The sequence below is a fragment of the Colletotrichum tamarilloi genome, assembly GCF_030869305.1.
Source record: "Colletotrichum tamarilloi strain Tom-12 chromosome Unknown Scaffold_280.1, whole genome shotgun sequence".
Classification (NCBI taxonomy): domain Eukaryota; kingdom Fungi; phylum Ascomycota; class Sordariomycetes; order Glomerellales; family Glomerellaceae; genus Colletotrichum; species Colletotrichum tamarilloi.
In genome coordinates, this window is record NW_026849663.1 from 1,516 (window position 1) to 16,286 (window position 14,771).

The following is a 14,771-nucleotide window of genomic DNA, read 5'->3' on the forward strand; positions in this document are numbered from 1 at the left end:
ATACTCAGCAATTCGCCCATCTTCAGTTGCTGCCTTTGAAATTTCTCCCGGCAAGCGAGGGCGCTAGTTGGCAATTGCAATGCTGCTGCGTGTTTGAGGCGAGCAAGTAGACAACCACTGGCCAAGTAACTATCAACCGATTCGATACATGACATCTTTCGGGGATTTTGTTATGACAACTAGAACCTCGTCTTCCATAAACCGTCAGAGTCTATCGACCAGGCGCAGTATTCCATGTCATTGCCCCAAGCACATGGTCTGGGAGTATGAACCAAGCCGCACCGATATCGTCCTCATTTGTCGTCCAGTATTCTGGCCGAGCGACGCTGTTCCAAGAAAAGTTTTAAGAATCGTTTTCAGTGTCGGCTTATTTTGTTGACACGTACCGATGATATTGCAAGCGTGGATGCGTGAATGCTCTGGTCTGACAATTCCTATTTATTAATCTGGACTCTGACTGATTATATTTAGCCTCCGTCGTTCCTCCTTCCGAGGTAGTAGATTATTCTTACTAAGCCGGAAGAGGTACGCGGTTTCTTTATAGGAATGGGTAATTCCAAGTCATCACGACGAAAGAGGTAGCCAACTTTCCCACCCAATCCGAGTATGGGTTAGACCCTCAGTTGATGCACCATTTGCGCCGCGATTTACTAGTGCCTTCCAGCTTCTCTGCTATTAGACCGGGCCGACTAGGAGAACTTCGTCTTCGTTGCTTTCCCCTCCTGAATCGTCGGTAGCCTCAGCTAACATCATGGAAGACGGCAAGATAAGCAAAAAATGGAACGGTGACGTTCCGATTGCGAGTCTCCAAAGGAGTCGAATCCGGTCGCGTCTCGAGGGAAGTGGATGAGGTTTACTTCGAAAATGCCCTGTTCAGGGTTGTGTTGTGCACGACGACGATCGGATAAGCAAAATAGAATTCCTTGATGTACTGTATCGAATGTAGGCGTGCAACTGGCGCATTTAAGCTTCAAATAAGTCGTTGTTCGTTTCTAGGCGAGAAATAGATTCGCGGACAAAGGTAAACCCAACATTCAAGCATGCGTCTTTAGTATTCCAAAAAAAAAAAAAAAAAAAAAAAAAAAAAAAAAAAAAAATCAATATAATCGTAGAGTGATAGGCAGCCTGCCTTATCGTCGTCATCGTCGCGCGGGAATGCGCAAGCAGGCGGTAATATGATGCTGGATAGTAGTAAAGCGATAAAAATCATCTGTCGTCCAGACGAAGATGCAGTGGTAGGTACAGTATCAATGAAAAGAAGCTGCAGCCCACGAACTGGTGAACGTGGGTCGGACGGTCATTTATGTAGGCACTGATCCTGCACCGCAAGTGGCGAGCATTTCGAACCGGTACTCTGAATTGATTGGTTGTACGGTGCTTAACGGCCAGCCCATCAGAGACTACCAGGTGATGATCATTGAGCCGGGTGGAGACGTACACGCGATTACTCCAAACTTGGCCGCTCCCATGCGCATAGCCTTTTACTCAGGGAAAGCATCGCATAATGCCGGCGAACGTGTCGGACGTGGTTTGCACGCCTGTTTTAGACTCTTTGCGATTACGAAGACGTAGGCTGTTCTCAGCCAGACGACGGCAAGGGGTCAGAAACTTGCCTCACGACCCACACGAGCGGTATCAAGAGGATCACCAGGCCTACTCAAGCAAACAGTGGGCTGCACGAAGATTTGTCTATTGCAATACCATCCACAAGCCATCTTCTTCGACCACAGCAGTGCATGCATGCGTAGGCGAGACCCCGTCACATTTTATCACGAGAAGCCATCCGGTCGGGCGTGGAATCGTCTGACATGGCAGTCAGATACCGGACCTGGTAGGAACTTGCTGGGGCTTTTGTCAGTCACCAGTGCCCACCCGAAAACAGCGGCGTCTTAGCAGTTACCTGCTAGAACTTGGCGCTCGTGACTGGTAAGCGCTGCCGAAACGTTCAACTAAGGGAGCCACAAGCGCCCATGCCGGCCGGGCTTACTGCTAGAAAGTCCCATCTCTGACTGCCCAACCAGTCGCGATGATCCAGGCGACCAGTAAGCTCACCAGGGCGTTGGGCTCCTACTGATACCGGGCGGTGAATTCTGGGGGTTTGGCGTCACTTACCAGCAACCCGCCTTGATTGCAGCTAACTCTTAGCAGCAACGTACTTGAATTTGCCGCCCGTGACTGGAAAGTGTTTGCGAGCCTGCGTTTCCTATCGCTAGAAACGCCCCGGTACAAGGCACTATGAATACAGCTCTACTAATGACCCGGCGTGGCCGATATCCAGAGCTGATATCGTTCGTGTCTCCATTGCCTGCTTCGCATCGCTAATCTCTTGAAGGAAAAAGTCTACCCCATGCCCATGAAGAACACGGCAGCCGGTTTTGTCCGCCGCAGAAGCCTCCGAGATGGTTATTGCCGAACATAACACAAATGTCACTACCTTTGTCCTGTTCTCCCATCCTTGTCTCTGCCCTCCACTAGCTTAAGGCAATATCCATTCAGTAACACGTTGCAGGGTACAGTACCCATGAGAAGAACAAAGTTCAGGACTAGTACTAGGGCCATGGGCCCAACCTGGAGGGGAGCAAAATGAACGCGGAAGGGAAGCAGCCAATGAGAATGCGAAAAGCGCGATCTGTCATTCCCGTTGGCTACGAAGCAGGGTGGTGCATTTACGGGTTCGGGAAAGTGTGGGATCTCCTCCGATTGGTGTGTCGGGAATACCTTGTCGAACTAAACCAACCAAGTGGCGTCATGTTCGTCCGAAGTGTGTTGGTTCTGCCTGCTGCGTCTTGCAAGGATAAAGATAGGCCTGCCATAGTTTCGAAAATGTCTTCATGCTGTGCTTGATGGGTCTGTTGTGTTTGTGACGCTCTATTATCCTTGTCTGGTTCTCTCTCAAGACCCTGCCTTGAAGTTGCGCTTGTGATCACCGCGACAGCTTAACATCCATTTGGCCGACGACAATCTCGTCACTGTTACTTATCTGCAAAATTGTCACAATCCAACCAGGATTTGCTTAACCAGTAATCAAGGCGACTGCTACCTCGACGCGCCTTGATAATGGCTATCCACGCCCTAGAGATGGAGCCGCCGACCCGCAAAGGAGTTGTCCACTGAACACGAGCCATTTCATTCCGGTTAAGCCGATTACTCCTTTGCATGGCTGCAACCCTTCAGCAAAGGGAGGACTACGTTTGTTTACGTCACATTAAGCAGCTGTAAGATACTGGGCCCAATGAGCAGCTTTGGCTGCGATACCATGGCACCGCGAACCGCCTCGTACGTTATACACAAGTCGAAGCAAATGTCGTGACTGAGGTTGTCATTGTCGTGCTACCAGGAGCGATCCCAGCTCGGCAGCAAAGAGTCCAATGTGGAATGGGAGCGTCATCTCAGCCAGTGATCTCAGCGCTGCGACGTTGTGTCAGGCACCCACCGAAGCTGGCTGATCCGTGTGCAGGAGGGCCAGCGTCGTTCCCATTGTAGCGCGACTCCTTGCCAGACGTACGCACCAGTCTTCACGCTCATCACATACACAGGAGTGCCATGTATGTGTCGCTTCCTCTCTTACGCACATTCTCGGTGTTTGAGGCTCCCAAATTGCTGAGACGACCTCTTCAAACATTGAGCAGTTGCTGTAGTTGCCTGTTTACACCACAAGTAGGGTCCGGACCGCGGCTAGCAGTGCCCGACGCCGCATGTTTGAGGCATCTACTTGAAAGTATCCATTTTCGGTCCTTCTCCGTGGTAGCCCATACACAGTCAGATCGAATCAAAAATTTGTCCTTGATGGGTTATGTTGAAAGACCTGAAGTGTATTGCGAGGAGGTCCGTTTTGTCTGTGTGTTTCTCACATCCGATGAGAGCTTGTATATTCAGTATCGAAGTGTAGGACTACTATCACAATATAGCGTCAATCCTCCAGCGCCAGTCATGCGTTGTGCGATCCTTCGCTAATTCTCGCCACTCAGTTGGCGTCTGAATCCATGCCAGGCGAGCCAGGTTCACCGTCATCGCTCAGCAAAACGCTGTGTAGGAAGCTGATGGCGTCCTGGTCGGCCTCCTCGATGGAGCGTATGGCCTTGGCCAACCAGTCAGCCTCGGCTTGCCTCGCGTTAGCTTCGGCCTGCTTTGCGCGTTGCTTTGCTCCTAGACTGTCCTGTGTTTCCGGAGAGAGCAAGAGCCAGTCAAATGCCGCAAGGACCTTCTGCTGTATCTCCGACGATAGAGCCTCGAACTGCTCATGATCGGTGAACAGGATAGACTGAATTGCCGCATGCTGCGTCTCTAGTGACGAAGCCCCAGACGACGCACGGCCAGCCTGCTGATTGTGTCAGCGATGCAGGCAAAAATATGGACAATACTCACTCCAGGGTGGCTCGAGACAGATGGTGCGGCTGACTGGGGTGAGGCTGCGGACCCACTTAGGAACGATGGGCGCTGTTCATCCTGGCCAGGCAGCGAGCGGTTTGGCGTCGACATCGTGAGAGGTAATGGTAGATGGGAAATGATGCTTCTTGTTCTTGCCCTATGGCTTGCCTTTGAAATCATGTTGGGAAGATTTCTTGGGCTTTTATTTTTTTTTGCTGTCACTTGACGCTCAAAAAGCCATCCATCAATACGCCTGAAGGCGACTCGTTATGTTAGTTGTTAACGCTTCAACGTTCGTTATATTTGGGTCGTGTTTTACTGCAGCTATGTTTTATTGCAGAGCCTGCGGTATTTCAGTTATGTCGAAGCTTGTCTCCACCGAACACACCTAACAAATATAACACACCTAACACACTATACCGAATGCGCGAGAGAGACCAGGTTTGTGCCTGACTTTCCGGGACCAAACCTGCAGGCGGATTTTCGACGCGTAGTACAACGAATGCCTGGGCTAACAGGCGGGGCAAATCCAGGGTTCTTTCCGAGCACCAGCTTCTTCGCATTCCAGGACACCAGCAATCGGTAATGCATCGCCGTCTAGGAGTGCATCAAAGACCTGCGCCACCGCCCAAACACTTGTCGAAAAGGAGTCGAAGAAGTAGTGGACTGCTGCGCCAGGCGCTCAGAAACAGGTGGGAAATTTTCAAATCGTGGGTCGCTCCTTCTGCTGCTGAGTGCGACGGTGTCCTGAACTCACAACTCTCCGAAGCCTGCAAGAACATGCCAAGCCTGTCCGAATCCCTCACATCGTTGCCTTGATCGAGACGAATAGAGCCGAATACCCTCTTTCCCCTTCTGGCAGAAATCAGAGCTCGGACGATGCTTTCCAACCCCAACAACCGAACCCTCTCACGCGCCGCGCTGCCGCATCTGCCGATACCGAGCCCGAAAGAAGCGAGGACAGTGTTCACCGACGTCCCGATATCGTTCGTATAACAGAACACAGAGTGTCACGATGCGATCGGTCACGAGTAGAGCTCCACGTTCTCTGGCCACATCATGCAACGTCGTGGGAGCCGGAGCGGGAACTCCAGATCAACGCCCCCGATGAGTGGCTGGCGTATACATCGGGCGTTGAGCATCGTGCGTGCTTGGGAGAACATCAGCGTGACAAGTGGCACGTTCTGGCTATCCACTCGAATTGGGTTGCCATAGCTCAAGAGAGCAGACGCCGGGATCGAAAAGTCATACTTCGGGTATCATGGGAGGGCAGCACAGAGAGGACGGATATCACCGAAAGATCCGCGCGGCTGCGCAATCCAGCAATGATCGCTGAATACTGGCAAAACCAGGGTCGTAGAGATGTTGCACTGCTCGATGCCGACATTAGGGAGGCCTGAGAAAACAGTTGGTAAGGTCACTGCGGCTGGCCGAGTCGTGGCCTCTAGTTTGGCTCGACATGCGCTCTCGATCGGTGGAGGTCATCGGCGCTCACATTTTGTGTTACGTCAATGCCGTGTTCACTCCTCCGTTGAGCTGGACGAAGCCATACAGCTGTATTACGGTGCGCTTGGCGAGTGGATGGCCAAACCAACAGTAACAGCGCATCCCAGCACTGAAACCTCCTCACCCCGTCTGCTCACGCTGAGGCCGCGAAGGAAAGGTCTGTTGATGTTGACGGTTCGCCCGAAACGCAACCACCGTTGTCTTCTTTGACTGCCGTGGGAATAGAGTCATTACCCGCCAGCGCGAGTCGTTGACGTTAAGAACCATGGGACGGTAAGCAGCCGATGACCAAGTAAAACCACATGAAGTGCGTGACATCCAAACGGTACAATCAGCGGTGCTTTAGTCGCGATGGCCTCCAGCTTTGCTTTTGGATCGAGTCACCTAGCGAACAGGCTCGGACGGCCTAAGGACACTACTCCGGAGGACTCTTGCGTAAACACACACAAAGCCCCAAGCTAGTCAACAGGGATGCGTTTCCGTACGTCTATGAGCGGTGCCAGCTTCTGCTTGGAGACTTAGCTGCACAACGCGCTGAGCTGGAACACGTTGTCGACATGACTGCCATAGAGAATCACAATTTATCGATGCATTTGGGAGATGCATTTGGGAGATGCATTTGGGAGATGCATTTGGGAGATGCATTTGGGAGATGCATTTGGGAGATGCATTTGGGAGATGCATTTGGGAGATGCATTTGGGAGATGCATTTGGGAGATTCTAGGGCTGCGCTTTGAGGGCAAACCTTTGCCTTAGGCATCAAGGGGTCAAAACGACGGAAATAGCAACACAAAGCAGCATGTCTTCCTTAAGGGATACAAATACGGCACCATCGACCAATCGGCGGCGCTTAGCAGGCAGGCTGAAGTCTCTGTGATTGGATGAACGTAAGCGCCGTGAGAAATCAGGCAGACAACGGAACGAGTGAGCCATCACTGGCATGGAGGTTGATCTGCACTCAGCCTTCTATTTAATGTCTCTGTCTCCCAGAGGCGGCATCAGATCCTTCCCGTTTATGTAGGAAAATTCGTGCCTACTCCTTGTGCGGAACGCTCGTGGTTTGCAAAGCCACCGTAGCCATGCCGTCAAAGAAGGAATGCGACGAGCTGAAAGACGGTCTGGATATGCTTCCCGTCCTTCTCAAGCGAGTTCAGGCAATCCTAGATTTCTTGCAGCACTCGTCAAACGACCGCTCGCTTCTGCCGGATTCTCCAGTACAAGACACTATTTTCTGCTCCCTATCCAGAGTCAAAAGCGAAGTCAAGTTTCTTGACGAAACCATTCGGCGACATCTCCACTGCATCAGTCAGCCTGGTCGATTATTGAGCGTCAGTCCAGTCTATGAACCCTCATCGACACAAAATTCTTCTCTAGGTCCCAACGCTGGCAAGCTTGTTGAGGCGCAAGCATGCGTCCTGTCCGTCCGCTTACCGTCTACTTCCTCCATTGTGACCTGCAGGGAAGAAGCATTTAGTACACCTCTGAATTCGACATCGCTCGCAGAGACCAATGCAAGTCTGACCGGAGTCGATCGTGCCACTGTCAGAGGATGCCGAGCCGACCCGGCATCCCGTAATATGTGTTTCGTTGACTTAACAACAGAGCACAGCCCCAGGTATGGGGCCGAACCGAATGCAGCGTCTTTTACCGACGTCGGTCCCGATCACAACCCCGACCCTGCCACCAAACCGAGAACCAGCCATGGGTCTTTCTCGAGGTCCATCGTGAAATTGATTGACAAAGCAGTCGAGCATGTCCACGTCGGTTGGCTGTCATGTCGCGACCAAGCTCACTTCAGACAAAGGCTAGATCAATTTTGTCCAGGACGGTATGTTGATGACATCCTTTTTCTTGCCATTCTTCAATGCGTTTGTGGCACTTCTACACTTCACACCATAGACCCATTGCTTGTGCGGTTCTCGGAGCCGTTCTTGCCCTCGGGAGCCTCTGCGTTCGCCAAAGGGTTTGACGGTGTGGTACTGCCAATCAACGTCAACGCGGCAGATCAGATGTCAGATCACAATAGAAATCATTGGATACTCGCAATTGTCAATTGGAAAACAGAGACATTCGACGCCTTTGGAATGCAACCAACTGCTTTTTCTCGATGGAGCGTAAGGATCGATGAATATGTCTCGGAACTTCGCGGCGCTGTCGTCCAACTGGACAAAAATCTCACGAAGTAGGTATCGCTCAGGTCATTCTTGGAGTGTCATGTTTTCACTCACATCAACCAGCTGGGACCATACTGGGAGGACTCATGCTGCGCTTTCCTCTGCGCTTACGCTCTTGAATGGTACTTGGGTCGAGCACCTCATCGTCAGGAACGATGGCCCACGGGTCCTGCCTTGAGAAAGCATTACCTGCGCAAACTACTCAATCAATGGGAGCTGCCCGCCGGCCGTCGTACCAAAGGGCCGCGGCATTCGGAACTTGATGGCGGACCAAGCTCTGGATGACTGCGGATTCGTTGGCAAACATGCGCTGCGTTAGAAGGAGCCGCCGTGACATCTGCAATGTAGAGAATTCCCCGAACTTGAAACCAGCAGTAGTCAGCTTCAGGGTGGCTGGGAGGGGTACGCAAGGGAGCCGTGAGACAATCCGCAGCTAGCCAATCGAAACTGTCGGCGGGGTTGCCCTGGAACATGTACGGACGCACCAAAGCCGTCGACATCGCAGGAAATGTTTCACTAGCCGCCCACCTTTCCACTTTTCTCCGATGTGAAAGAAGGCCGCAAATTTTGGCTTTCCAAGGATGGTTTTGGGGTTTCCGGAGACTGGAATCTGCTTGTTGATTTTGATAATACCTCCGAGTGAGACTGCAGTTTTGAAACAGACTAGACCATTATTGGCAGGGTGTGTTCATAGAAGCGGGTCGCATGCTACCAAGCCGTGGCAACGGTTCCGTACTTTCGTCATGTCCCTTTCCTTTGCGCGTACGTGCATCTGCAAGAATCTCGAATGAAGGTCGTCACTCTAAGTCTCTCTGCTGCAGGGATTGCAAATGGTGGAATGGATCTGTTTCCTCAAAGCTGCAGGTATTCCAGAATCTTCCCGATACTTCACAATACACTTTCAGAAGTAAAAAGCAGATTCGTGTTTCTGCAGCCCGAGTACCTCGATTCCAGAACAGATTCGATTCCAGAACAGATCCAATTCTAGAAACGCTTGTACTTCCGCTAGGCCTCGATTCCAGAATAGATCCGATTCCAGAATCGCTTGTACTTCCACGAGGTACCCCGATTCCAGACAGATCCAATTCTAGAATCGCTTGTACTTCCGCCAGGTATCCCGATTCCAGAACAGATCCAATTCTAGAAACGCTTGTACTTCCGCCAGGCCTCGATTCCAGAACAGATCCGATTCCAGAATCGCCTGCACTTCCGCCAAGTACCTCGATCCTGTTTCCTGTCTCCATAAGCATTCCAGAATCGTAGTACACCCATGGCTTGCTGGACTGAAGGTACATCATAGACGTATCGTGGGTCTAGAAGACCGAGTTTGAGAGAGTGATGTCACTAGCTCCAGTTCTGGATTGGAAACTCAGCAGGGGTCCGAAGTGATTGGGATGCCTCGGGCAAAAGCTAGGAGTAAATCTGGAGGAGAGAACAACAGAGAACCGATGGGCTCCACTTGTGTCTGTGTACCTACTCTATCTATCGCTGGTCCAATGAAGAAGGGCAAGAACCCGCATCGGCCCCGCAAATTAGAACCCAATCAAAACACCTAGTCACCCTTCCGATTTTCGGTGGCTATTGCCCTCTTTGCTCATGCGGCCTGTCAAGTTCATCATGCACAAAGCGCGAAGGCCATGCAATATGGTTGAGCACACCGCAGCAACTACGTCGGGCTTTGGACAACAGTCACCTAAGGAATCGAACGACGACGATGTAGTCTATATAGGCACCTTCAAAGGTTTGCAGCGCCTTGCGACGTATCTACATAACTAACAAGAGTAGTAAAGGACACTTGCTGGCCGACCCACACGACTCGAAGAAGAACGGAAAGAAGTCGGCTACCCCGTCGAGACCAAGCAGCATCGACGAAGCCGGGCCCTGGACTGACACGTCGTCGAAGAACCGATACAGCGTCTGCGCCAAAGATGGCCGCTGACATGACCTACAAATACATCAGGCTTGGAGAAACGAAGGATTTCGCCGAGCTGTGTATGGGTTTTTCGATCGCGCAGGCAGGTTCCGTCGCCGTGCAGACATCGGGCAGTATGCCATTCCAGTGGGTCTGGGAACCAGCTCGGACGGTGCTCTTGTTACCCATGAAGAAGTAGAGTATTCCTCACGCTTCCGAGGATTAACACATCGACAAGTCCGGAAAGAGTTTCATTACCAGCTGGGGAGGAAACTTTGTTCACAAACAGCTGATGGGGAGATATAGCTAAGCGATGCGGCTATGAGATATCCCTGTGAAGGGCTGCCGGCAGTCATACATCAGTAGGGGAAGCAAAGCAATATCCAAACTGACTTTGGTGAGAGGGGCGAGCGTAGCAGGACGCCGGTAGAATGCTACGGCGGTACGGCCAGGCAGACGCAGGGAAACGCATCTGGGAACGGAGACAGTCAGCTCGTTACTAATGAGCTTGCTGCGCTGCTTCTTCGTGGCTCCTTGTGTAGAGATTGATACAGACGAACCAAGAGTCGTTCGTGAAAGCTGTTTACATCGTCATGGCCTTATTCAGGGACTTGGTAGTATTGAGGAGCTGTGTGATTTACTAGTCACGGCCGGTGTGCCTCGATTGTGGCTCAGGTGTTCACATGCGTTCCAAGTTCACCGTCAAGGCCTCTGATTACCGCTACGTCGCGCCGCGCAGATTAACACTCGAACGGCAAGGGGACTTTCAAAAATCCTTAGCCTCGCTGGAACTCCTCCTTGATGAATGCACAGCCGGCGCGGGATACTAGAGCCCATCTTCGCACCACTAGTGTAGTATAGGACAACAATGACCAACCCAAAGCGCCTCGGACATGACGCTCAGAATACACGCAGCTTCAGTCTTGGCCAACGCATAGCTGATGCACTTGGTGATAACGGCGACAGCGAAATCACAACGTCATACCTCGCCAGGTCGGAGATCTGTATCGCGGAGCACTCATGTTGGAAGTAGTCTTTCGGCCTTCCTGCATCACCCCGAAGGGCAAGCCTTGGCGACCATGAATAAAGGTCTCCTCAGGCTGAGCCGCCCACCGGCAACCACATCGAGGACAGACTGCCTAAGTGACAGCTGCCCCCGGGCTATCACCGAGTTGGCAACCGACCAGCGAGCAGCCACCGGCAGGGTGAGGGTCGCCTGGGCATTCATTCGCCTGGTCTGCGGGGTCATGGGGGTGGTACTCCCCGGTATGGCTGGCTCTGCCTCCGATGATTCGTCGACCGAGCCATCGGCTACGAGTTGCTTCCAAGTCCTTACATTTGGCGAACATGCCACGCAAGAACAACCAGAATGCCAGTGTGCATGCAGAGCCATCCAGATCCGAAAGAATCAGGGTCTATCGCGACTCCGGCTGCAGAGCTATATTCTCAGGTTTCGACGACGGCCGGCTGCGCCAGCGGAAGGCCATCGCGCCCGTCGTCCGCGAACACAACCTTTGGGTCTCCGGATTCTCTACAGAACGCTTGATCACCGTGATACGATCCCTCCAGAAGGACAGCATATTCGAGTATCCTCACGCTGCGCGCAGAGCCTTTCCGGAGCTCTTTCTGCCCGAAGAGCCCACCTCGCCGGCACCCGCCTTAGCTCCTACCCCCGTGACCGTCGCAGCTCAACCCACAATGGCTTCCGACGGCCGACCACAAAAAGACCTCCTCGGATCCCTTGAGAGGTGACGCTCTACTCACCCGTCTGCCTGATCTCCCGCTCACAATGTCTCAGCCTTTACAAGACCGGGATCTACTCAGATTTGACGATTCGTTCTGCTGCCAAAACCTATTCCGTCCACCGCGCCATAGTCTGTCCACGGTCTGATTTCTTGGCTGGCGCATGTCGTAGTCCTTTCAAAGTAAGCCAGACTATTCTCGCGCGCAGAGTCTCTAGTGCTAATGTAGGCGGCGATACAGGAATCTTCCGACGGAATGATTGCCCTTTCTGACGACGACCCTTGCGTCGTTGACATGATGATGCAATACTTTTACCTCCTGGACTACCGACAATCGCTTTACACAGACGGCCTCTTGCAGTCGTCGGAGGTAGAGCAAAAACAGGCCGCCAGCGTGTCTTGCCTACTTTTACATGCCAAGGTGTATTCAGCGGCAGAGAAATATGCCGTTGACGGTCTTAAGGACCTTGCTGTAGCCAAATTCAGGGCTGCTGCAGCACAGGTTTGGGATCCCAGCGACTTCCTATATGCTGCTAGCGAGGCCTACACCTCCACCATCGATACTGATCGGGGTTTACGGGACGCTGTCCTCGAGGCTTTCGCCGCACGTAAAGACCTTTTGGATAATGATGAAGCCAAGACGACCGTCAAGAGATTAGGCTCACTTGCCTATGATATTCTCGTCTATTTCCATCAGGAAGGAAAATTGTGGTATTCGTAAAATTATACCGAACTCGATCTTGCCTTTGATTGCCTGTTCTCTAGTCTCGGCGGATGGGCGCTTCTTTGTTTATCGCGTCAATTACGAATGAGAATGGTCCTAGGACTTTCATACATAGCACCAGATATGGAACAGAATCCAAGAAATACTCTTACTTGCAAGACCATATCTGTCTTTCTAGACACAACATTCGGCTATTTGGCCCACGCGATAGTCTAGGCTAAATAGCAGATGAGCTGAGTTGTTCACTATCTCATCTGTGCCGTGCGCACGGAATAGCTGAGTGATCAGCACCCTTCATCGTGATTGATTCCTGCCCTAAATACAGGTCGGATGGGGAGCTTGCGCTGCGGTTGCCTTGAACTCGAGCAGGCATAATCCTGATGAATAATTCAGCGTACTAGCTACATACGCAGGAGACTGCTTCGGCATGCCTGCTCACGCAGAAATATCGCCCAAGCAAAGCCGTTTGCGCAGTATTGCGCTCATGCAGAGCTGCCCACGCATAAGCAAGCTTGAGCAGAGCCGCCTGCGCAGGAATGCGCTCAAGCGCATGTAGCTTGCGCAGAGTTCTGCACAAGCAAAGCTGCACACGCAGAAGTCCGCTTGGGCAGGCTCTCGGCCTGAACAGTGTAACCTGTATAGATGAAGCCACGTGCCAATCGCTGCTGTCAGGAGCCAGCACCTCCAAAAAACAGTGTTCATCGTGGCAGTTCAGGATCTCATTCATCGACTGTCCTCAATCGATGCAGCAGTCAGGAAAAGGGCCAAGCGAGAGACACTCGATGTATGGCTTTGCGCTAACTTCGTTCCAGCTACCCGAAATATTCATATTCTTGCCGAGTCCATGCCATGACCAGAGAAAGCAGTCATTTCGACTTTTCTTTTCGCCACGAACGCAGGAAAGGATGCTAGAGACACATCAGTGGCTGATGTGACAAGGCATCGGCGTAGGCCAACCTCGCTCAACTCGTCCGCAGATGTTGCGGCAGTTGTCGCTGAGAGGAAGCTCACGACTTCCAAACCCCAATGCTTCGGACCGTCCGGCCCAAAGTTGGCGCCCTCCTTCACATATCCTTACATTAGCTCCATCATCATGTAGCCTAAGTCGCCCAAGTCTTTCCTACGGCTACGTGGTCGACAATTTTCCTGGCTGCCTAGACATTCTGATCAGCGCCAAATTCGCCAATGGACGACAAATCAAGTAGTGCTCAGCTTGACCCTACCGCTAAGGTATATCAGGATACAAGAGCAGCTATGTTGGCCATGCTGCGACTCTACTCTCTCGAGATAAACCAGTGCCTCGACTGCATGTTTACCTGTGAGACAAAATGGGCTTTCATGGGAGGATTGGACAGACCTGTCATGAGATCGCTGATAGGCGCTGACGATTGAGAAATAAGTTACCGACGGCCTCTTGCAATGATCGTGGCATGCGTCCGTAGGCGACGTGATGATTCGCCTTGTCGCTATACATTTCATGAACCGTGACGATGTTCGGGTGCTGAACCAACTGGAGCATCTTTGTCTGCTGCGCAGAGAATTGCGGAAAGTGGCAGATGTCTACGACGTGGCCAGGTGTCCCTTTCTTTTCGGTATCAAGGACAAGATCGGCGTCTTCTAGCGCTTGCCTATAGACGCAGTATACTCTCGTAGGCAGTTCATGGCGATGTTGTCTCGATTTATACCAGTGGCTCTATCGGAGCTTTCGTCATGTCTTGCTTTGACGATCTTCAGGAGTTCCAATTGGCAGGGGTTTCTAGAGTGATGTCGAGGGCTCTCTCTATGAAGATCACTTATGTTTTTTTGCAATGTTTCCTCTATTGGCTAATGCTACACGAATATCAGTCGTCGGCGTGAAATGAAAGATTGTCCACCTCGGCCGTGCTGTCGCGGTGTTCAGTCACCGAATGGAGAGCTGGCTCCGTCAACATCGCGAGGTCCGGGTCGGATGCTGCGCCAGTACACCAAGACAATAAGCCCCCCAGAAACATAGGCTCCGAAGCCAGTGTTCGAACCTGCGACGCAGAGGCATACGTCTCCAAGTCAATTCTCGCCACAGGCAGGATGCCCCATGTGACCAGACTGAGAAGTACTTCTGTGAGGGCCTGGATGCTGTCTTTCAGTCGGACATGCGTATCTAACCGGTTCACCACCGCGAGGAGATCACCATCACGAAGTCGTCGAATGCTAACGGAGTTAGTACCTGACCAAGCAGACAGCACTGTGCACTAACTCTTCATTCCTCAAATCGCTCGGCAGGAGTAGAAGGACCCCGCACCCGTACCTGGCAACTAGTGTGGTTAGCTTATTCCCGAGGGTCAGCCACCTGTTGAATGCGCTCTTCA

General features: G+C 52.0%; 6 protein-coding genes across 6 annotated transcripts; 4 read left to right on the forward strand and 2 right to left on the reverse strand.

Moving 5' to 3' along the window:
- Window positions 1-3,964: 3,964 nt before the first annotated feature.
- CTAM01_16900 (uncharacterized protein) lies at window positions 3,965-4,479 on the reverse strand (the record flags this gene model as incomplete). Its single annotated transcript, XM_060532892.1, has 2 exons — window positions 3,965-4,318; window positions 4,366-4,479. The coding sequence occupies 2 exons, from the start codon at window positions 4,477-4,479 to the stop codon at window positions 3,965-3,967; spliced, it is 468 nt and encodes a 155-aa protein (XP_060372525.1).
- Window positions 4,480-4,791: 312 nt separating this feature from the next.
- CTAM01_16901 (uncharacterized protein) lies at window positions 4,792-5,768 on the forward strand (the record flags this gene model as incomplete). Its single annotated transcript, XM_060532893.1, has 2 exons — window positions 4,792-4,809; window positions 5,238-5,768. 2 exons carry the CDS (start codon window positions 4,792-4,794, stop codon window positions 5,766-5,768), a joined length of 549 nt encoding a protein of 182 aa, XP_060372526.1.
- A 1,683-nt stretch (window positions 5,769-7,451) lies between these two features.
- CTAM01_16902 (uncharacterized protein) lies at window positions 7,452-8,333 on the forward strand (the record flags this gene model as incomplete). The annotated part of the gene is made up of 2 exons (XM_060532894.1): window positions 7,452-8,056; window positions 8,111-8,333. The coding sequence occupies 2 exons, from the start codon at window positions 7,452-7,454 to the stop codon at window positions 8,331-8,333; spliced, it is 828 nt and encodes a 275-aa protein (XP_060372527.1).
- Window positions 8,334-9,692: 1,359 nt separating this feature from the next.
- Window positions 9,693-9,987, forward strand: CTAM01_16903 (uncharacterized protein; the record flags this gene model as incomplete). The annotated part of the gene is made up of 2 exons (XM_060532895.1): window positions 9,693-9,789; window positions 9,839-9,987. The coding sequence occupies 2 exons, from the start codon at window positions 9,693-9,695 to the stop codon at window positions 9,985-9,987; spliced, it is 246 nt and encodes an 81-aa protein (XP_060372528.1).
- Window positions 9,988-11,307: 1,320 nt separating this feature from the next.
- On the forward strand, window positions 11,308-12,423 carry CTAM01_16904 (BTB/POZ domain-containing protein; the record flags this gene model as incomplete). Its single annotated transcript, XM_060532896.1, has 3 exons — window positions 11,308-11,708; window positions 11,759-11,885; window positions 11,944-12,423. The coding sequence occupies 3 exons, from the start codon at window positions 11,308-11,310 to the stop codon at window positions 12,421-12,423; spliced, it is 1,008 nt and encodes a 335-aa protein (XP_060372529.1).
- An 828-nt stretch (window positions 12,424-13,251) lies between these two features.
- On the reverse strand, window positions 13,252-13,945 carry CTAM01_16905 (uncharacterized protein; the record flags this gene model as incomplete). Its single annotated transcript, XM_060532897.1, has 2 exons — window positions 13,252-13,499; window positions 13,813-13,945. 2 exons carry the CDS (start codon window positions 13,943-13,945, stop codon window positions 13,252-13,254), a joined length of 381 nt encoding a protein of 126 aa, XP_060372530.1.
- Between the last annotated feature and the right edge of the window lie 826 nt (window positions 13,946-14,771).